Source organism: Capsicum annuum, chromosome 6 (genome assembly GCF_002878395.1).
Source record: "Capsicum annuum cultivar UCD-10X-F1 chromosome 6, UCD10Xv1.1, whole genome shotgun sequence".
Lineage (NCBI taxonomy): Eukaryota > Viridiplantae > Streptophyta > Magnoliopsida > Solanales > Solanaceae > Capsicum > Capsicum annuum.
The window spans coordinates 223,114,070-223,136,369 of record NC_061116.1 but is presented as its reverse complement, the minus strand read 5'-3'; the positions used below and the strand labels follow the sequence as shown (position 1 = coordinate 223,136,369).

At 35.3% G+C, this 22,300-nt stretch overlaps 5 protein-coding genes across 7 annotated transcripts in view; 3 read left to right on the top strand and 2 right to left on the bottom strand.

The window, feature by feature from the left end:
- LOC107875514 (elongin-C) lies at window positions 1–4,740 on the bottom strand. Of its 2 annotated transcripts, none has more exons than XM_016722259.2 (4): window positions 4,359–4,740; window positions 3,842–3,947; window positions 570–649; window positions 1–309 (listed from the first exon to the last, which is right to left on the bottom strand). In XM_016722259.2, the coding sequence occupies exons 1-3, from the start codon at window positions 4,594–4,596 to the stop codon at window positions 571–573; spliced, it is 423 nt and encodes a 140-aa protein (XP_016577745.1). In that variant the 5' UTR covers window positions 4,597–4,740; the 3' UTR covers window positions 1–309; window position 570. The 2 variants fall into 2 exon arrangements, with proteins under 2 accessions (XP_016577745.1, XP_016577746.1); XM_016722260.2 differs by having other exon boundaries at window positions 1–340; window positions 4,359–4,669.
- A 2,914-nt stretch (window positions 4,741–7,654) lies between these two features.
- On the top strand, window positions 7,655–10,009 carry LOC107875515 (ras-related protein Rab11A). Its single transcript, XM_016722261.2, has 3 exons — window positions 7,655–7,972; window positions 8,115–8,323; window positions 9,248–10,009. The coding sequence occupies exons 2-3, from the start codon at window positions 8,159–8,161 to the stop codon at window positions 9,728–9,730; spliced, it is 648 nt and encodes a 215-aa protein (XP_016577747.1). The 5' UTR covers window positions 7,655–7,972; window positions 8,115–8,158; the 3' UTR covers window positions 9,731–10,009.
- A 1,014-nt stretch (window positions 10,010–11,023) lies between these two features.
- Window positions 11,024–13,690, bottom strand: LOC107875516 (metal tolerance protein B). Its single transcript, XM_016722262.2, has 2 exons — window positions 13,183–13,690; window positions 11,024–12,231 (listed from the first exon to the last, which is right to left on the bottom strand). Exon 2 carries the CDS (start codon window positions 12,229–12,231, stop codon window positions 11,050–11,052), a length of 1,182 nt encoding a protein of 393 aa, XP_016577748.1. The 5' UTR covers window positions 13,183–13,690; the 3' UTR covers window positions 11,024–11,049.
- Window positions 13,691–15,169: 1,479 nt separating this feature from the next.
- LOC107875517 (serine/threonine-protein phosphatase PP1 isozyme 2) lies at window positions 15,170–20,379 on the top strand. Its single transcript, XM_016722263.2, has 4 exons — window positions 15,170–16,103; window positions 17,298–17,857; window positions 17,926–18,146; window positions 20,077–20,379. Exons 1-3 carry the CDS (start codon window positions 15,905–15,907, stop codon window positions 18,097–18,099), a joined length of 933 nt encoding a protein of 310 aa, XP_016577749.1. The 5' UTR covers window positions 15,170–15,904; the 3' UTR covers window positions 18,100–18,146; window positions 20,077–20,379.
- Window positions 20,380–20,503: 124 nt separating this feature from the next.
- The window catches only part of LOC107875518 (extensin-like), a 5,510-nt gene continuing 3,713 nt past the window's right edge, over window positions 20,504–22,300 (top strand). Inside the window, exon 1 of one of the 2 annotated variants that reach the window (XM_047414140.1) lies at window positions 20,504–22,288. In XM_047414140.1, the coding sequence (XP_047270096.1) occupies window positions 21,171–22,288 (1,118 nt within the window). In that variant the 5' untranslated portion in view covers window positions 20,504–21,170. The other variant, XM_047414141.1, reaches the window with a different exon arrangement.

Sequence of the window (22,300 nt, the reverse complement as noted above, 5' to 3'; positions counted from 1 at the left end):
TAAACAGAGAGAGCATTTAGTAACTTCAACAAAATTCAAATACCACATGATACATTCATACACATGGGGATAAATTCTGCTGTAAAAATGGGTTAGCCATAGAACAGACAGAACTGAGGCCCCAAAATGTCTAATACTAGTATATTCTCCAGCAGAAGGAGAGAACTTATGTACCAAATGTTACAGTGCCAACTTCAGAAACAACTAAAAATATCCACATCCTACCAGCTCCAATGGCAAGTTGGTGCTAGAAACAGTTTTTTTTTTTTCCAAACTTCTATATCTTAGGACCCCAGAGTAATTTTGTTCCTGGAAAAAGATCGCACGGTTAATTTTGTTCCTGGAAAAAGATCACACGGTTAATAACAAACTGGGGACTGGGGGGGCGTACATATTAAGAAATGAAACACAAAGCAATTACAAATGCTAACACAAAAGATTCAATTGCATAACAGAAAATAAAGATGATACCTCAGATATGTGAATATTTGGCTCCTAAAGTATTTCCAAGAAAGAATAAGGAAACACTGTACAATAAGGAATTTTGCCCCGAGGACAAGAAGTAATACCTCAGGTGTGCAAATAGTTGGCAGCCATCATCAATTCCAAAGTGATCTCAGGCTCAATATGAAATTCTGTTTCCTTGCCACTGCAGAAGAACAAAAAAATCCATATACATCCAACAAACAAAATCAATGGCATATAAGAAGCGGACGGAGTCGCTTCATAAGATCAAAAGGATAGGAATATTGATACACAATAATAATAGCTCGCACCCAAGGGTGTGGCCTAGTGGTTCAATGAATTGGGATGAACACCATGAGGTCACAGATTCAATTCCCAACAGAGACAAACACTAGGTGATTTCTTCTCATCTGTTCTAGCTTTGGTTGGCAGAGTTACCTGTTGCTGATGGGAGGTGATAGGTATCCCATGGATTTAGTTTAGGTGCACGCAAGTTGGCCCGGACACCACAGTTATCAAAAAAAAAAAAAAAAAACACAATAATAATAGCTCATGCTTGGGACTTTAAATTGTGATCCATAACAAAAAGGATAGCACTAAGATCTATTAACAGCTAGCTCACTAACTCATATAGATGTTAAATCAGAAACAGAAAAACCGCGAGATACTGAAAAAAAACCTACATGTGTCACTTGAGCATGAAGCACTCTCTCTACAAAAATCTCTAGTTTTCAACAAATTATCATACCATGTGGACCAAATAAATGCTTGCCCCCACCTCATCGATGAAGCAAAATTCGATTCAGTGAAGCATCATCTTGGATTAAATTTTGAAGTGATAGTATGTCTTTTATAAAATCCAATGCTCTCCTCAATGCTACAAGGAAGTCAAGGAGGCAGGTAGTCGTACCACAATAGGATGTAACACCAAAAAGTCCCAAAAACTGTAAATTTTCGGTAAGAAAAACATCATAACAAGAAGTAGAAGCGGACATAAGTTTCAGAAATCACAATGCTCTTTTGGTTGCACACTGCAGCGCAATTTGTTCATTTCAAGCGTATTTGGTAAAAAAAAGGAAGCTACAGTGGTCGACAGTCTCTCAATTTCGCAGTTCTTTTGGTAATGCACTGCAACACTAATCATTCATTACTTTGAGTTTGGTTGTAGAATGCTGCCCTAAGTATTCATTTCTGGAAGACTACTTGCTGAAAAATGAGGAGAAGAAGTGAAAGGCCTTTTGAGTTTGCTATTGGTTCTAGACTGCAACCCTACTCATTCATTTCTTTGCGCTTACTTAATAAATCTAAGCCTCTCCTTGATGAAGCTGCATAATCCTGCAACACACTTCCCAAATTTCGTTGATATATAAACCTAGAAATGACTTACGGCCTCATTCCATCCAGAAAGGAAATTCTAGACTACACTTCAGCAACTTATGATTTCTAATCCTAACAGTGTAAATCTAGACACAAGAAAAATTAGGACTTCTTTTAAGGACCAAAAAGAAACAACAATATAGTTTACCACATGCCGCAACCTAGACGAGACACACACACACACATATAGAGAGAGAGTCTATATGACGCCAACCTCATCCAAATGAAAGCCCCCTTTAAGTTACTTTATGGAGACCAGATATAATAGTAAATCGAGCGATATTTGACAATAGTACATATTCAATGCAACAATCAAAGTGATCATATTTAAGACATTACTACCCAAGAAAAGCTTGGAATACATAAATCAACACAAGTGTATGAACATGGCCTACCGTGAGCAGAGGTGGATCCCGGATTTGTAGGTTCCGAGTGCCACATTATTCAAATATAATAAACAGGTCGGTTTCTTCAATTTTGAGTTACGATCCAGGTTATATCAATTGAATATGCATATTCAGTAATCTCTTTAAGATATTTTGAGATTCAAGATACCTAAGCAGTCCAATTTTTCTTTTTGTAGAAATAAGAGGTCTTATTCTCTTAAACTTTGAGAAAGAAAAAAAAAACACGTTAAAAATTCAAACTTGTATAAATCACCTAATACTTATACATTACTTCAATATATTCATATTCCATTACCCTAATGTGCTGTTGTAGATATGTAGTTGAGAAAGAACCACAAATTATAGTTTCAACACAGTTATCTTCACTTAGCGTGAACATAATAATATCTATCATTTTTAAAACTTGACACATCTTTAAAAAAATTACTATTTAAGTATATTTTTACTAATATTATGTGACATTTAAAATTTAAAACTCATTGACAGGGAATACGCATATAACACTTGTATCAAGAGATCAATACTTAGTGAAACTGACATCAAAAAGTTCAGAATTAAATAAAGCAAAAAAAGAGTCAATTCGAGTTAAAACAGAAAAACAAAAAGAATTAATGAAAACGACAAAAAAAAAATGAAAAAGAAGAGTCGAAGCCCTTCACAGTTGGCAGCAAGCAAAAATAGGAAAAAGGTAGTGCCACCACAGAGCTTCGAACACTTGTTGCTTGGGCGGAACGCCTTGTCGAAGCCCTTCACAGTTGGCAGCAAGCAAAAATAGGAAAAAAGGTAGTGCCACCACAGAGCTTCGAACACTTGTCGCTTGGGTGGAACGCCTTGCACCATGCCACTGGCACCTTTCGACCTCTTGGTATTCCGAGTGCCAAGTCTAATATATATTTCGTTTCTTATACACACAGACACACACACACATATATATACAAAGTTTCAATCAAGGAGTCCATGTGTCGTGGCACCCCCATCCGTACACATAGATCCGCCCCTGACTATGAGGAGTTCTCAAACTAAAACTATGTATATGATCGAAAATAATGAACATCAAGAACACAATAATGCAAATGATCCTCTTAGAGGCCACAAACTATTAAACAAGAAACACCTAAAACGCATAAAATATGTATACAACATACCATTACCATGGATTTTTTTAAGAACCCTAGTGTTAGGGTCAGCTCGCACACCTCAACTAGTTCCATGGATACCTGTCACCCCCACCAGCAACAAGTACTAGATAACTCTATCCACCAAGGCTAAGCCACGACAAATAGGAAGAAATCACCTAATGTTTTTGCCACCCCATACCCTATGATTCTCAACTTCATTGATCACTAGGCCACAACCTTAGATGCTAACGACTTTTTTGTGTTATCGCCAGGTAGGCTCCTTGGTCATACATCAAATTACATATGAGAAAAAAATTACCCCCAATGTAGTTATACCCAATGTAAAGAATGAAATGAAAAGAAAAAACATAAGCTGAAAATAGGGAAAAGACATCAAATGCACCCTAAACTTGTTGGATAAGTCACAAACATAGTAGTATGTCAGAATAAATTATGGTAATGTAAAGCTATGACCTTGCATATTGAAGGGACCAGTAAAAATACTGGCAAATCTTCTCAAGAATGGTGGTGCTAATCTCCGGAAAAGTCACCTCCCCATGCTCCGTCTCAGCAAAACTCCCTGTAATAAACAATTTTAACAATCACATGCCTATTGCAAATAAAGGGGCAACCCAGTGCATAAAGATCCCACAATACGCGGAGTCCAAGGAAGGTCCGGACCACAAAGATCATACTATATGCAACCTTAACTTGCGTCTGTCCGAGGCTGTTTTTACTGCTTAAACCTGTAACCTCTTAGTCACATGCTACTTGTCAATCAAACACCAAAATAGAAATTGACAATCACTCCAATCAAAGAAATCACATTTCTAGTCTAATTACAACCAACATTTATTCAACAGGATACGTGCCACTTCCCACTAGTAACAGATATCAGGTAACTCGATTATTTAATTGCACACACCTCGACTAATTAAATCGAAATGCGCCCCAAAAAAGCCCTAATTAAATTTAAAAAAAGGAAATTGACCTGGAGAAGTGAGCATGTTACGAATGGTCTGTGAAACCATAGCAGCCTTCTTATCAATGATGAATTCGAAACCTTCGGCGCTAATTAGCTTAACAGTATCTTCCTTCTTCATCTTCGCCGATTGAGAATTGAATTGATCAGTTTGCTTGTGATAAACGATAAACGGAAAAAGATACGCTCGTGTGCAGATATGATAAAGGGCAAAAGGGAAAAGCTTATTGGAAAAGCTTCGGGTCATTGACAGATCCGAACCAGTGGATCGGGTTGGAATTGGGCCATGGGCTGCACGTCCATATCGTTAATGGGCTTTTATGATAGTCGATATGTACATAAAACGCCTAGATAGAATTTGACTTACTACATAAACATACTCTTTAAATTGACAACAATTGACATCTATACCTTAATATGCAAAAATAATTATACATATAATTATAAAAAATTGAATAAATAGACACACAACGTTACACCTGACAATGCATGTGAGGAAAAAAAAATAGAACCAAAATGTTATAGGGTAATACCCCATGCATAGGGGTAATCGAGTTGAATTGTTGGTGAAGGAATAAACTTTATGTCATTTCATGATGAGGCAAATAATGTTTACGTTTTGTCATTTCATGATGAGACTATAATGTTGTGGTTGACGCCGCACACACGAAAAAGTAAACGCATGCTTAGTGACGCCTCCACCATCAAGTTCATATTATTTAGCATTCAAATGATCTATTATTATATTATATTATTTTATATTTTCTTCGTTTAAAAAAAATGATTTACTTTTTTTTTTAGTTCGTTTAAAAAAGAATGATTCCTTTTTTTTGGGAGGGCAATACTTTAATTTTAACTTTTCACATGGCATGTTTAGGACCACGAGATTAAAAGACATTTTGGTACATTTGACACAACTTTAATTTAAGACCACAAGATTTAAAAGTCTTCTTTATTTTCTTAAACTTTGTATCAAGTCAAAGTAAATCACTTTTTTTTAAACGAAAGGAGTACACATTTTTTTTTTTTGTAAAAAATAGTCATCTTAGTATATGTATTCTCATTTTATCCTTATTAACGTGATTTGTATTTGTCACAAGGTGAGAAGAAATGAAAAGATTTGTGGTACTCTCGCCATCACATTTAAAAGAATAGCTTTGATACGTTGCATGGCACAAAAAATTATGATGGATTAACTATTAAGTACTATTATTATTTTCTTATTTTTTAATCAAAAATTTTACATTTAAATATTAAAAATTGAATTACTTTTATAAAAATTGTTGACTCAAAAATAGACATTTTATTGATGCCAACTCATTTCAAAACGCCTTTATCATAAAGAAGTGTCATTATGTTTGCTATTTATTCATTAAATTTTGAAGGAATACTTCAACATTAGGCAGGAGTACTTCAACAGCACACTTCCATATATTATGTCAGCTTCACGCCTTCACCAAAACGTCACACTTTTTATCAAATTTATAAAAACCGTTTACATTACTCTCTAATAAGAGGGACTGACAAGGAGAAGCAGCCAAGTTCCATGTATGCTTCTCCTGTCTGCCTCATAAGTTACCGTCAGCATAATTTCTTATTATATTATCTTTGCTTACATAATTTAACTGTATCATTCATAGTTAATTATTATAAGTCATCTAAATATTAAAAAATTATTATAGAGTCATCTAAGTATTAAAAAATTAATAATATTTAATTTTAAATTTTCTTGACGTTTTATATGAGATCCATTTAATTTTTTTTCCGCAAGTATTTTTGTATAATAATTTTCTTGTATCACTTCTAATTAGACATGTTTGTTTCATTGTTTCAATCATGATTTTACTATGTCACTCCTAATTGATTATTATGACTGTTAAGTATTGTATCAATTAATAATATTTAATAAAAAATTTAAAATGAATATAAAATGATAAGTTAATCAAAAAGAATTCACAAGTATTTTTTATAATAATTTTGCTATATCACTTCTAATTAGTTATTGTGAGTCATTAAGACATGTCTGTTTCGCTGATTCAATCGTAACTTTATCATATCACCCATAATTAATTATTATGTTTATCCAAGCATTATGAAACTTAAATTAGAATAGAAGAAAAAAGATTATACATCACGATAATTTAAAACTTAAATTATTTAAAAAATATAATTGACTATTAATCCCACAAAAATTTGAACAACGAGAACGATATATATTATTTGAAAATTGCTTAAAAAATATCATAAATTACAATAATTAAAAATTTAAAATATCTATAAAAAATCTATTATATATTTTTTAAAAATATTATAAATTAGAATAATTAAAATATATTTTTAAAAATATTTATTGGGCTCGTGCAAAGCACGGGCTATTAATAACTAGTCTTATCTTATAAGAGGGAATGGGATGGGAACCTCTCCATCAACATGCCTACTTCTCCTGTCTGCTCCATCAGTTACTTCCTCCGTGATTTTATCTTTTCATCTCTAATTATTATAAAGTTATTTAAGTATTAAAAAAATTAACATGTTTAATGTTAAATTTACTTGAGGTTTTATATGAGATTCATTTAATTTTTTTTGTAAATATTTTTGTATATTAATTTTGTTATATCACTTCTAATTAGATGTGTCTGTTTCGCTATTTTAGTCGTGATTTTACTATGTCACTCTTAATTAGTTATTATAATCATTTAAGCATTGTGTCAATTAATAATATTTGATAAAAAAGGTAAAATAGATATAAAATGATAAATTAATCAAAAAAGTTTCACAGGTATGTTTTATAGTAATTTTTTTATAGTAATTTTGCTATATCACTTCTAATTAGTTATTGTGAATCATTAAGACACCTAACTTTGTTATATCACCCATAATTAATTATTATGTTAATCTAAACATCATGACACTTAAATTGGAATAGAAGAAAATATATTATACATCACAGTAATGTAAAACTTAAATTATTTAAAAAATATAATTGACTATCAATGTCACAAAAGTTTAGACAACAAGATTGATATTTATTATTTGAAAATCACATAAATAGTGAGTAGTATAAATTACAATAGTAAACAACTTAAATTATCTTTTAAAAAAATTATTATATATTTTAAAAAATATTATAAATTACAATAATTAAAATAAATTTTAAAAAAATATTCGTTGGGGCACGGGCTATTGGTGACTAGTCTATTTATATTTACTAAAGTTTTAAATTTTAATAGTTTACCCTACAAGTTTAATACCACGACCCATTTTAAGTTAAAAAATATAGTATCTTTAAAAAAAAATTCTGTTTATGGAGGTGATAGATATTCCATTGATCTAATTGGGGTGCACCAAATTTGCCCCAACCCCCCGAATACCACAATTTATATCTAAAAGAAATATGGAACAAAAGTAAGGAAATGTTATAAAGTAGTTTACAATTGTTGTTTTCTGGACCGAGTATATATATTGAAAAAAATATGAAATGATAAAAAATGAGCAACAAAAGTAGTAGTAGTAGTGCGCACATTGGCCGTTTCAAAACTTAGAACAATTCTCCATTTCTCAATCATCCATTTTCTTCCTCCAATTTCTCCTCCGGCCGATCGCCGTTCTGATCTCTCCTTCCGGTAAGCTTTCCATCTCCATGCATGCATACATATAATTACATTTTTCTCCCTTTGAATATCAGCATATTACATATTTGTCCGGATCCGATAAGATCGGGAATTTGCCGATCTGAAAAAAAGTTTGATCGTTTTGTTGTTGTAGGTATTGGGAGAGAAGAGAGAAGATATTGATCAAAGTGAGTGATCATGGCAAATAGAATGGATCATGAGTACGATTATTTGTTTAAGATCGTCGTTATTGGGGATTCTGGGGTGGGGAAATCTAACATTTTATCCAGGTTTACCAGAAATGAATTCTGTTTGGAGTCAAAGTCCACTATTGGCGTTGAATTTGCTACCAGAACTCTTCAGGTTTTGTTCAATCTCATCATGTAATTTGGATTTGCTCCTGTAATTTCTGTTACTAGTTTAGGCTTCTTGTTGCACTCGTGTCGGATTCTCCAAAAATGCCTACTTTTGGTGTATCTACATGCATCCGTTGATATTTTTGAAGAGTTTGATCCGTTGATATTTTTGAAGAGTTCGAGCAACATAGATTTTAAGCTATTGGAATTACGTGCTCATGATGTGAATGTCATAGAGATTATTGAATTAGGGCAACTGTCGATTCTGAACATTTATTCTTTTCAAGTTGAGGATTTGATATGTGTCATGTTCATGTAAAGCTGATGATTACCATGGTCATATGTTATTTTTACTTCATGACTCGTCGTAGTTAGTTTTTCTCTTTTTCCATTGTAAACGAAATAACAAACACCTCAGACAGGGTCATCATCTGTTGAATGAACACCAGCAAAGTTTGATTCTTTGATAGTCTACAGATTCAGTGATATTTGAAGGTGTGCACAAGGTACAATTGCATATATGCAGCTGGACTAAGCATTCTTGTTGGGAGCAGGAAAATTTTGGTAACTGTGGTTTACGTCTGAATCATCTTGGGTACGGACTTAAGGATTGATCTGTCTCTGAGAGAAAAGTAGGACTGCTTATGACTTGGCATCGACACCTTAGCAAATTTTCTGCTCTGTGAAATGATAATGTTTTTCAACAAAACTAGATGTCTATCTCTGGTACAAATTTGAGCATTTTAGTGGCTTTATTGTGTCCAATAGGTTAAAAAGATCTTAATTTCGTAAGTCTTTTGTGGACTAATGAGGCAACTTGCGTCTGCCATCCGCACGATTCATTTCTTCTCATTATTAAGGCATAAGAAGTGTGGGATGATAAAAAATTATTGTTCTTTTTACATCTCTGACTAATTCTATTTTGATGCAGGTGGAGGGAAAAACAGTGAAGGCCCAGATATGGGACACTGCTGGGCAAGAAAGGTACCGAGCCATTACCAGTGCTTATTATCGAGGAGCAGTTGGTGCCCTCCTTGTCTATGACATAACAAAGAGGCAAACATTTGACAATGTTCTGAGGTGGCTAAGGGAATTGAGAGACCATGCGGACTCTAATATTGTCATCATAATGGCTGGAAACAAGTCTGACCTTAAGCATCTTAGAGCAGTCTCTGAGCAGGACGGTCAAGCTTTAGCTGAGAAGGAAGGACTGTCATTTCTTGAGACATCGGCATTGGAAGCTGTTAATGTTGATAAGGCTTTTCAGACTATATTGACAGATATATACCAAATCATTAGCAAGAAGGCATTGGCAGCCCAGGAAGCAGCCACGAGCACTGCTCCTGGTCAGGGTACAACCATCAATGTCAGTGATACCTCTGCAAATGTGAAGAAAGGCTGTTGTTCCGCTTGAGTTGATGCTTCGAAAAGGAAATAGAAATTGTAGCAAAGCATTAACTTTTGTTTTTCCCCTTGTTTTTTTTTTTCCTTTTCCTCTATATTTCCTTCATTCAGAGCAAGAGAAGTTAGTAAATTACATTCTTGATTGATAAAGAGAAGAACTTGTTCATGTTAATACTTCCTAGTTGTTTACGACAATCTATACTTCATATGATACACACTTTACCCGTTTACTTGAGAAAACTGAGGATACAGGTGATGTTGGCAAGACCAAATTGTGATCTCCTTTCAATTCAATTGCAGCATTTCATTTTGCAGCATGTTTCCTTATTACTGTTAATAAATTAATGTCTGCTATTTTATGAGTGTTTCTTAGCAATTTGTCTTCTTTTTCAATAATGGTTTTATTGAAATCTTGATTTCAGTACAATATTCTGAGTCAGTATTTAAAGCAGGGAGACATGAATATGAATAACATTAGAGAGGCTTATATAGGGATAATGCAGAGGAGTCCACATTTACAATTTACAAACAGAAGAGGAAAGGAAAAGAAAGAAGTGCTGGGAAATGAATAAGAAAGAATAATATCGTGAAGAAAAGTCTGTTATCATTTACCACTTGTACTTGCAAGTTTTTTCACACACGATATAAGAGGTAATTTGATTTCCTGTCGATCCTTTGTACACTTGTCATTATTTTGTTGGTTCGACATATTTCATCTCCAAGGTATTCCTTTAATAGATTTAACCGTTGATTTTTTCTGATTTCGAAAGACTTCGAAAGACAGAAAATTCGAATTAATTATATTAGAGACGGGAAAATTAGAAAATAATGGAACATGCAAGAACGACAAAGTAGCAGGAAATGGGAAAATTTGGAAAAAGCCTATCACATTGCAAGTTGCAAAGGAACAAAAGTGTCCCCTATTCCGTAGACGAAGTCACATAGGGGACGGCTGACAACTTGGTTAAAGGTGGCTTCTCAATATTATACAAGGCACAAGTTGGGAACTCCAGTTGGGAGTAAACTTAGTAATTACTCAGAGAAGATTTGGGCAGTTCCAGAAAATGGAAGAGAAGGAAAACCAACACTTTTTATAGTTGTCAGTCAATGTCTTGTCCCTTTGAAAACTTGAAAAACATAGTGGAAAATTGGGCAACAGAATGTCTCAGTTCTCAGATTGTGCTGGCATTCCAAGGATTCACTAAATCAATTATGCTATTGATGAAACAGAGATCTGATAGAAAATATATTAATCAATGCTACAGTATAAACTTATGCTCAACAAGAGAGATAGAGAGAAAGAGAGACGAATTAAGTAATGTATATAATCTAAAATGAACCTGGTTCAACTTGTACAGTTACATGATGAATTCTGTATTTTGTGTCACAATATTCCTTAACATTCTGAATAATTTCATATTGGTCGACTCCCGGCTCTATTACAATGTGGCAGGACAAAACAATTTTTCCTATAGTGATGGCCCAAACATGCAGGTCATGCACATCTTTTACTCCTGCTAAAGATTTTAGGCCGCTCTCGAGTTGAACAATTTCAACTTCCTTCGGTGTCCTCTCCATCAATAAGGAAAAGATAGTCCTAAGCATGGGTACAGTAGTACTAAGAGCAAAGATCGAGAAAAAAATAGTACAGAGAAGATCAACAACCAACCATTCTGGTTTGTACCACATAATAGCTCCAGCAATCATCACCCCAGCAGATTGTATCAAATCAGATATAACATGCAGGTAAGCCCCTTCGATATTTATGTTTGATGGTTTGCTGCAACTATGGGATGCTGATATCAATTTCAAGCTCTCATCTACATTTATTGGATGCAATTCTTGCATTTCATGATCATGATCACGATCATGATGATCGAGATCATGGTCATGATGATTGTGATCATGATCATGATGATCGTGATCATGACCCTTGCAAGGACTGAATGAATGGCTATGGAGAGAATGATCATGGCCAAGCCACACAATAGAGATGAGATTTATTATGAGACCAAATGCAGCAATAGCAAACATAAGCTTCCCATCCACTTTGGTGTTCGTATGGAACATTCTCTCAGTTGCTTCATAAATCAGAAAACCAGAGATGAGCCATATCAGCTGTACAGAAATAAAGGCTCCCAAAACTTCAAGCCGGTGGTATCCAAACGAGTGTTCTTTGGTAGCATTCCAACCGGACACCCAAACAGCAAAAAGAGAAATAGAAAATCCAACAACATCACTAAGCAAGTGAGCAGCATCGGTTAGAACTGCGAGGCTGTGGGCTTTAACCCCTCCAATGGTTTCCACTGACATGACCATTACATAAAAGAATATGAGCCCACAAAGTTTCACACTCGACTTTGACCTTTGTCTTGAATCCAACATACTATGCTCTTGCTCTAAGAATGAGCAAATTGGATTGCACAAAAAATGAGATTGATTACAGCTGCCATTACATTTAGCCCCCAGCAATTGCTTTATTTCAGATTTGGAATCCTCCTGCAGCTCCATCTGTTTCAATACAGATTACTGTTAGCCAACTATTTGAAGGAACTACAAATAGGATTGCAGCATTTGAATTGAAAGAGACTTGGCAGGTACACTCCTACGACTGCCTCAATGCCATATATCAAAGTGGTACTGGTGGGAAAAGTTCAGTACTTGAGATGTCTAACAGCAAGAATAAGGAAACAAAACGGTAGATGGTAATCCCTAGTTAAGTTGTAGGCCAACCCAATAATCTATAAATCTAAACGGTACGTTCTAGTTTGAAATGTACTCAAGAAAAGTTAATTCAGCATTATGGACTAGACATTTCATAGTATAAGTTGTATGATATACATGTTTCAGCATTATTAAGATTATATAATACCTAAATTAGCCATTCTTTCCACCAATAACAGATTCACAGCCCTCACAACTTGAACTGATATCTGCCATCAGAAATCTGATATGGAAGGAGTCAACATCTATGTTGCTCAGACTCTTAAAAAACGCAGATGACTGCATATAGGATACTCCAAAAATACGACATGGGTGTGTGTGAGTTGGCAGTACTTTTAAAGAGTCGGAGCAACATAGGTCAAAGAGCAATCAACTCTAAAAACTAGCTTGTTTAAAATTCTTTTAATCTGGTTTGTCAAATCATATTGATATAACTCATCATTCGTACTCCATTTCTTATCAAGTTTGTTGCTAGGCTATACACATTAATCCCAGAGCTCAATCACACATCAACACAACAATAAGGACCAGACCACAAAAACATTACATGAGTCTCTACAAAAGGCTTAGCTTCCACAGCCCGAACCCATGACCTTTACCAGCTACACCAAATCTCCCCTTCCCCAACATAAAACCCAGAAAAACATTATTATAATCACAGGTAAACAAACATAAATATCCTTGAAAACTCAAAATACCCAATACTTAAATCACAGAAATAGCAAAACAGAAACTAACCTAGACTTGATGAATAAAGTTATCCGGTATCTGTTGCACAGGTATCCGTAGAGTTAGTCGAGATCCGTGCAAGTTGAGCAGATTCAGAAAAAAATAGAGAGGTTCGGTTAGGGGTTGTAGCTGCAAATGAAAAAATTAAGGAAAAATTGAATAAACATTGTTTAAATGATCTGCAAAAGGCGGAGTTAAAGCCCAATTATTAAGGAATAAATAGAGGCGATGAATGGGCACGCCATTATTGATGATTCTTCTATTCTATAGAGAGAATGTTAGTGGCCGGAAAAAGGAAAGGCAAGCGGCCACCAACATTCTGTTTTCGTTTTCCTTTTTTTAAGGATTATTAAATCATATACTCAAAACTGTCATTATGACATTATTAGTAATCTTTAAATATGAATTGTGTATAAATTAAAAATAATGGTTTTTTCTTTCAAAATATTGTAATTTGAATAATCCGTGAGCATAAATTTTAACAACTATCTTTATACAACTAAAAATGTTTTTATGTATGATGTTAAAATATTTTGTTTGCTGAAATATAATTTAAACGATAACGATGCTAATGACTTGTAAGGATTGTGATGATAGTTAGTCGTAATATTTGTTTGAAGATGGACGTGGTTAATGATACTCTTTCGTTTTGACAAGAATGACCTATTTCTCTTTTTAGTTTGTTTCAAAATGAATTATCCCTTTCCTTTTTTAATAATATTTAAATTTCAACTTTACGTGTGATATGCTTAAGACCACAAGATAAAAGAGCATTTTGGTTCATTTGCCACAACTTTAATTAAAGACCATAAGAATTAAAAGTCAAATTAGGTCATTTCTTTTTAAACGGAGGGAATAATAGTTATGTGATAATGATTAATCACGATGATGAGTGGCAAAATTTTTTCAGATTTCATTTGTGAAATTATTCGAAATATGTTGTTATTGATGATTGATAGGATTAGGTATTTGATCGATTCAATTTGGTTTTAGAAATTTGATCCGATATTTTGGCTTTCGATTTGCTAATAATGCAAACCAAAATCAAATCGAAATAACTTCAGTTGAATTTGATTTTTGCAATTTTGATTCAATTTAATTGTTTGATTAGAATTTTTATAATATTGAGTCTTTTCTTTGCGATAATTAAGCTTCAAAATTATACTTTTTCTGCACAATTCTACAAACATTCAATCAGTTAAGTAATTTATTCAGTTAAGATCATGGAAATAGTAAAACAGTACCATTTCTACACAAAGGTAGGTTTCGTTGACATTTAGTAGTTGAAAAGAGAAACAAATCTCCCCCATTTTATTTTCACATTTGTTAGGTAGAAATAATATTGCACTATATTAGCAGATCTCAAAGACTAAAAAAAAAAAAAAAGAATTAACAGAAAAAAATGAAACTTAAACAACATATAACATAATTTTGAAGTATTCCTAATATAATCCACTGAAATGAAATATGAGGAAGGTAGATTGTATGCAGTACCATTTGAAATATGAGGAAGGTAGATTGTATGTAGTACCATTACTTTAGAGGTAAGATACTATTTTCGATCGATCTTCAGCTTAAAAAATTAAATTAAATAATATAATAGTAACAAAGAATTTGTGAACTTAACAGAACATCATAGAACAAAATACTAAATAACCATATTAATTTGAGCAAAACTAACAAAAGAAAAATATAAGATATTAGCAAATTTCGGGAGTAAAGATAACACATAAATTTAACAAAACAATGAAACTTGAAGGACCTATAATAGTTTTTCAAGTATACATATAGTGATATGCCAACACAACTTATTGGTTCTTAGTTATTGTCAGAATGATATATCAAAAATACCAATTTTCAAAATTAAAGAAATATATGAAAGAGTATATTTTTACGGCACATCAATTGAGTAGTATATGATTATTGTCAATTGACTCTTTAAATAACAACATATTTTATATCTTGGGGGCTCTCCAATTCAACAAGGGTCCAGATACATTAATTTTAAAATTTATATGTGAAACAAGATCGGTAAAAGGAAGTTTCATAATCATTGACTCAAATTCATTATCGCCCATATTCCCACGAAGTGATTTCAAATTCAATATTTTTCCGAGTTATAACATTTGAAAAAATGAAATAATATTTGATGTCCACATTCCATAACAAGCTCTAATATTATGCAGTTTCAAATCCGACCCGAAAAGTCACAATAAAATATTATTCCAAAGGCTAATTTTAAGTCAAAAGAAACCCTAGATTCTGAGATATATAGTAGTATCAAAAATTCACGAAGAGCCACACGAGAAGGAGGGAGGGTCAAAGGGCTGCAAAAGGATACATCTACTCCCACACATCGGAGTGTTGTAGCCCCCTCCGCCTCCAATAATATCTCTGCTCGTCGTCAACCCCAAACTTTCACTATTTCTTTTTTTTCCCACAAGAAAAAAAATGGATTCTTGGAAAACACTTTGACCTCATTTTCGTGTTTTTTGTGTGTTTTCTTGGATTTTTAGGTTTTATTTAGGGTATATTGAGACCCCATTTTCTTGTTTTTTCAATTTCGTTTGTGCTTTCTTGGATTTTTAGGTTTTATTCAAGCTAAATTGTGACCCCATTTTCTTGTTTTTTCAATTTCTTGTGTTGGTTTATTTTTTCCTTGGATTTGGGGTTTTATTTAGGGTATATTGAGACACTCAGTTGGAATAAAAAAAGATTTTTATTGAGGGAGATGGCTCAAAATGGGCAAGGGATAGAGCCTGCTGTTCTTGATGACATAATCAACAGGCTATTGGAGTTTAGGAATGCAAGAACTGTGAGACAGGTTCAGCTTTCTGAAGCTGAGATTCGCTCTCTTTGTACTGCTGCAAGAGAAATCTTCCTTCAGCAGCCTAATCTTTTGGAGCTTGAAGCTCCTATCAAGATCTGCGGTAAAAAAATAAACCTTTTTTGTAACCTTTTTTATTACATGCGTGGTCATTTTTGAATTTGAGTTTGTTAAACCCCTCGTAGTTGTAAAGCTTGTGGACCTTAAATTTGTCGATTGAATGTTGTTCCGTGCTTTTAAATGTGAAGAATTGTTGATGAATTTGAAAAATGAGCTTCTTTGTGAGGTATTGGTGATGGTTATCTCAATTCATAGAGGTTGATTGCTCAGTTTGTCCACTCATCCACTTTGGTGGCTTACTTGTTGGGAAACAGCTCGTCATTTTACAGCTTGTTTGGATGGTTGTCACCTATTGTATTGTACTGTGTTGTTAGTTTAAATACAATGTTTGTTTCTATTGTTACTTAAATTTTATTATCGTTAAGTCGATCGTTAGGTAAAGCTGGAAAGTCCCATTTTTTGTAACACCAATTGGTGAGATTGTGTCCTTACCTCATTTGTTTTTCTTATTTTGTCCTTACTTATTATTTTATAATCATATTTTATGCTTTACCCCACCATTTTAATAGTAGCTCTACCGAACTACTTTTCTCGTAGGTTTATCTTTTAAACGGTTGATGCATGACATTACGTAATGACGCAAAACGGTGTATCCTAACAATGTATTCATCAAAACAATACAATACGATACAGTATGAAACAATATGTGACAACCATCCAAACGGAGTGTTAATGTAAAATGCACAAAATATTTGTATCTGCTTCTGAATGACATTGCTTTGATCTATCACATGATACCAGTGGCGGAGCCAAGAATTTTGCAAAGGGTGTGCAAATTTTCTTCCCAGTTAATGTTCTTCTAGTTCCTGAAAGAGTGAGAGTTTAGTCTCTAGAAATCTTTATTTGATGTGCCTTTTGAATTGCTTTTTTGGTCATACTTCCCTTGAGATCATGTTGTGATTATTATAATAAATCATCTTGTATTGCCAGCTTCAAGAAAATATTATTTTATCTTGTATTGTTTCTATCTAATATATCTTTTATCAAGAAGTATGTTTATTTCATTGCATAACAGGGTTCTTTTTCCTCATTTGTCCTCATATCCATTACATCCATTCACCTTTCTGTTTTTTTTTGTTGGGGAGATGGGTGGTTAGTTGGGTAATCGGTCATAATGATCCTTATTGTATTTGGTCAAACTAATTAGCCTATCTTTTTTGTTTTTGTTGGATTCTAGGTGATATTCATGGACAATATGGTGATCTGCTGAGGCTTTTTGAATATGGTGGATTCCCTCCCCAATCAAATTATTTGTTTTTAGGGGACTATGTGGATCGCGGCAAACAGAGCTTGGAGACTATATGCCTTCTACTTGCTTACAAAATTAAATACCCTGAGAACTTCTTTCTGTTAAGAGGGAATCATGAATGTGCTTCTATTAACCGGATATATGGATTTTATGATGAATGTAAGCGCCGATTCAATGTGAGGTTGTGGAAAGTCTTCACTGATTGCTTCAACTGTCTTCCCGTGGCAGCTCTCATAGATGATAAAATACTTTGCATGCACGGTGGCCTTTCTCCTGATCTAACAGACTTAGATCTGATACGAAATTTACCTCGTCCAACGGATGTTCCAGATTCCGGTTTGCTTTGTGATTTACTTTGGTCAGATCCTAGTAGGGAAGTTAAAGGTTGGGGAATGAATGACAGGGGCGTCTCATATACCTTTGGTCCTGATAAAGTGGCAGAGTTCTTGATGCAACATGATATGGACCTTGTTTGTCGTGCCCATCAGGTACTTCTGTTTAACTTGTGATTTTCTCTTTATGGTTTCTAGTATTGACTAGTATATTTCTTACCTAGGTTGTGGAGGATGGCTATGAATTTTTTGCTGAAAGGCAGCTAGTTACAGTATTTTCTGCACCAAACTACTGTGGCGAATTTGATAATGCTGGTGCAATGATGAGTGTGGATGAAAATCTGATGTGCTCTTTCCAGATTTTGAAGCCAACAGATAGAAAACCTCGGTTCTTATGAAGCAAAAGTTCATAGCTTATGTATGTGCTCTCCCAGTGGCACCTAAGGTTGGTCTACTTGCTGCATTGCCATTTTTTGCTTGATAAATTTCAACGTGACTTTGTAATGATATTATCGAGAAACCTCTGTTTTAGATTGATTTGTTTCTGTGCCATGACCTATGCTGATCTCGTGTTATGCATATATACCAGGGTTGGATTAAGCCTTGAGCCATGCATTTCCCCTTCTTTCAATAAAATGTGTTTATGGATGCTGTTCTTTCCACCCCTTTTAAAAGACGTGAATGTTCAAAGTGATCCCTTCCCTCTTTCAGTTCATTATCTCCCTATAATTTTTGGAATGCATTATGCTGGCTCGCATAATCATGCTTTCTTCTCTATTATTCCATAATTAAGTGAGTTCTAAGTTTATAATATATGTGCAATGACATATGATATGTCAAGGTTGTAGGCTGAGTTGTCAAGCCTCAGCGCTGATGAGAACTTTGGTGGCCTCCTAAAATTGCAGTTGATTAGTTGATTTTGTTTATGAGTAAACCTATACGCATACACATCCCCACTTCCTTGTATCCTGAACTGTCAATTTAATGTATTGTCGTCAAAGGAGACTTTCTTTTGATGAAATACATATCCCCACTTCCTTTTATCCTGAACTGTCAATTTAATGTATTGTCGTCAAAGGAGACTTCCTTTTGATGAATTGACAGACTAAGAATACATGCGCGCGCGCGCGCACACACAATTCAAGAAAAAAATTATAAAGAGAAACAACAACGGTATGGAATAAAGGTTTGATAACTACACCTAAAGGAAAAAAAGATAAGATCAATTAAGTTCAAAAATCATTTTAGGTCACTGATTTAGACGAAGATGTAGTCTTAATTCTTTTGGATGACGGAGAAGTTTCTGCTGGGCGGGGATAATGGGCCCACCTCTCTACCTTTCTCTACTTAAATTCCAGTATTAATTTTTCTCGTTCAATATTTTTTTTTTTCTTTTTTGTGTGGGGGGGGGGGGGGGGGGGGTGGGGGGTCTGGAGCTCTCTTGTTCAATTTATGACTGGCTTTTATCCCAAATTTCTAGTTTCCTGTTGTTAAGCACCAACATATTTGTCCATGTAAGTTCCTATACTTAATTCATTACTCTTTTAGCAATATTTATGCTTTAGTACTACTCTCTTCAAGGTAGAATCCATGGTTAGGCTCACGCCATCGTGTTTTGGTGGCTTCACTCAAGTGTTTGTCTAGGAGCATGTGCTAATCCATGATCAGGGCGTAAGCGTGTCTCAACCGCCCTTTATCAACATACCTTCTTGAAATACTAATTATTTGTAAAGTCATCTTTATAGGATGTACCTTTAGTACAACAAGAGAAGTTTCTAATTTAAAATCCTCCTCGTTAGCTGAAAGCCCTACTTTCTCATGTTTTGACAAGTTAAATGATCATAAGGTCAGGTGTTCCTGTGGAATCTCATACTCTCGTTTACCCCACCCCACCTCACCCCCACCCCCACCCCCACAAACCCCCTTCACCATGGATTAAAACAAGGGTTTATTTTCTCTCTAGAAATGATCCTTCACCATGGATTAAAACAAGGGTTTATTTTCTTTGGTTTATTCTAAGTTGTACTTTGTTTTGCTGATCATTTGACCCTTCAGCATGACTATTCTTGAAGTGTTTTTTCTTAGTCATATCAGGCTTTGTTCTTTTTTCATTAATGTGAAATTGTAGCTAAACTATTGTATGTTTAACAATTGTGTTCCTGTTTGAGTTATACGTGCAAAAGATGCTTAAATTTCTCCCTTAATTTGCGGTCACCTTTTTTCTTAAAAATATTTATTTGAGGTGACAGTCTCTTATGCTGAATTCAGCTTTTGTCTCTTCATCAAAACAATCTTTCAGCTTTTGCATAGTTATGCATGGTGGATGCTTGAAATTTTTTGTAATTTGGCATTCTAAAGATGGTTATTTTATGCAGAAATTCTTGTGTGCTGGGAAAGAGCAGTCGAAGATGTTGGCATCTGTAAGTTCATTATACAAGCAATGCTTTCCAATGAAGGGGGAAGCAGATGGTTCAGTTTAGGACCATGTGTATTCAGATGATAATCTGACTTTAACTGTAGTTTGGATGATGGCCTCAGTGCCAGACTATTTTTTCTCTGTTTTTCTTGGTGGGTGGTTAATCCTATTTAAATTTGCTCGTGCAATCTATGATTTGACGTGTAAATACAAATCCGTTTGTAATTGCAGTGCAGTCTCATTTAAGTGGTTGATACTAAAACGTTATTAATTCTTCTAATTATACAGCTAACAAAGGAAATATAATAGGGGCATTACATTACACTGTAGTTGACATTATGGTTTGTCTCTGGGTCTGTGCCAGGCTCTTACATATAGAGGTGAATTCAGAAGGAGATCTTGGTGTAGTTTGCTGTTGTTGGAAACTATTGTGATCCAAAATATTAGTGACTTCTAGGCTCTTGCTGTGTGTTTTGTTTGGTTCCCAAGTTAGGGATGAGAGTTGCGCGTACACTCTCTGCCCTTATAGGATCTCACTTGTGGGAATACATTGGGTATGTTGTTGTAACTAGGAGTTATGTATTCGTGAGATCTATATTACTTGCTCCAAAAAAAGGAGGAAATTCACCGACCTGTAGAAATCTGTGCCCTTTATATCAGGTGATTGTTGTAAAACTGGGCAAATAGATTTGTTCATGTTACAATCTCTTATCTGTCCATTGAATTTGTGAACAAACAAACAAACAAATATTGGGAATGTGAGGAGGTGAGTTCACTCTAGTTATCAGAAACATTTCGTCATTAAAGTAGAAATGCTACAGTAATGGTCAATCAAACAAAGTAAAAAACAAATCATTTCCACTTTTTCTTCCAGGCTTTGTGATTGTCATGGTTAGGAAGTTTGAAGCTCTCCATGAGGATTTTGCTGAATATCTGGTGGCTCTGGCAAGTGTCTTCTTTACTCCAAGTATTTCAGTCCTATTGCATGTCAGCTAATGCTATAAATAGCAATGAAGATTGAACTGAGTACTCAAAATAGGCAACAAGTCGTTAATGATGAAGCCAACAACTGTTTTCGCCTTGTTTTTCCTGCTACAGAGCACTACTATTCTTTCTTTTGTTGCTGCAAACTATTCTGCAGCAACATCACCATATGGTGGTAATACTCCTCCGCCTAGTACCAGCCAACCACCACCTTATCATGGCTATCAACCGCCGAGTGCTCCAACTTCACCACCTCCGAGACATGCTCCACCAGGCCATGCCCACCCACCACCTTCCCTTGGTCATGTACCACCATCTGTCGGTAGTCCGCCGCATGGAGGACATTTACCGCCCCCGTCCCCCGTGATTTCTCCACCTTATTCACCACCATCATATGTTGCTCCTCCACCTTCTCATGGTGGCGGCCATCCACCATCTCATGGTCACACACCACCTTCACCTTCTCAAGGACGTACATCGCCTCCTAAAGGACACGTACCACCTGGAAGACATCATCCTCCAAGGCATCATCAGCCTTCACCTCCAAGTCATCATGGACATCCTCCACCACCAACTCACTCGCCTCCTCCACCTACATATGCACAACCACCGCCAACACCAATTTATTTGCCGCCACCTCCTCAAGTGCAACCTCCACCTCCGACTTATTCACCTCCTCCACCTACATATTCACCACCATCACACGAGCCATCTTCACATGGACATGCACCACCTCCTAAAAGGCACACGCCCCCCGGAGGACATCACCAACCAAGCCATCATCAGCCTTCACCTCCGAGTCATCATGGATATCCTCCACCACCGACTTATTCACCTCCTCCACCTACGTACTCACAGCCATCACCACCACCACATTCACCGCCTTCACATGGACATGCACCACCTCCCAAAGGGCACACACCACCCAAAGGACATCCTCCTCCTAGTCATCATCAACCTTCGCCTCCGAGTCATCATGGACATCCTCCACCACCGACTTATTCACCTCCCCCACCTACATACTCAAAACCATCTCCACCACCACATTCACAGCCTTCACATGGACACACACCACCCCCTAAAGGGCACAAGCCACCCAGAGGACATCATCCACCAAGCCATCATCAACCTTCACCTCCGAGTCATCATGGACATCCACCACCAACTCACTCACCTCCTCCACCAACATACTCCCCTCC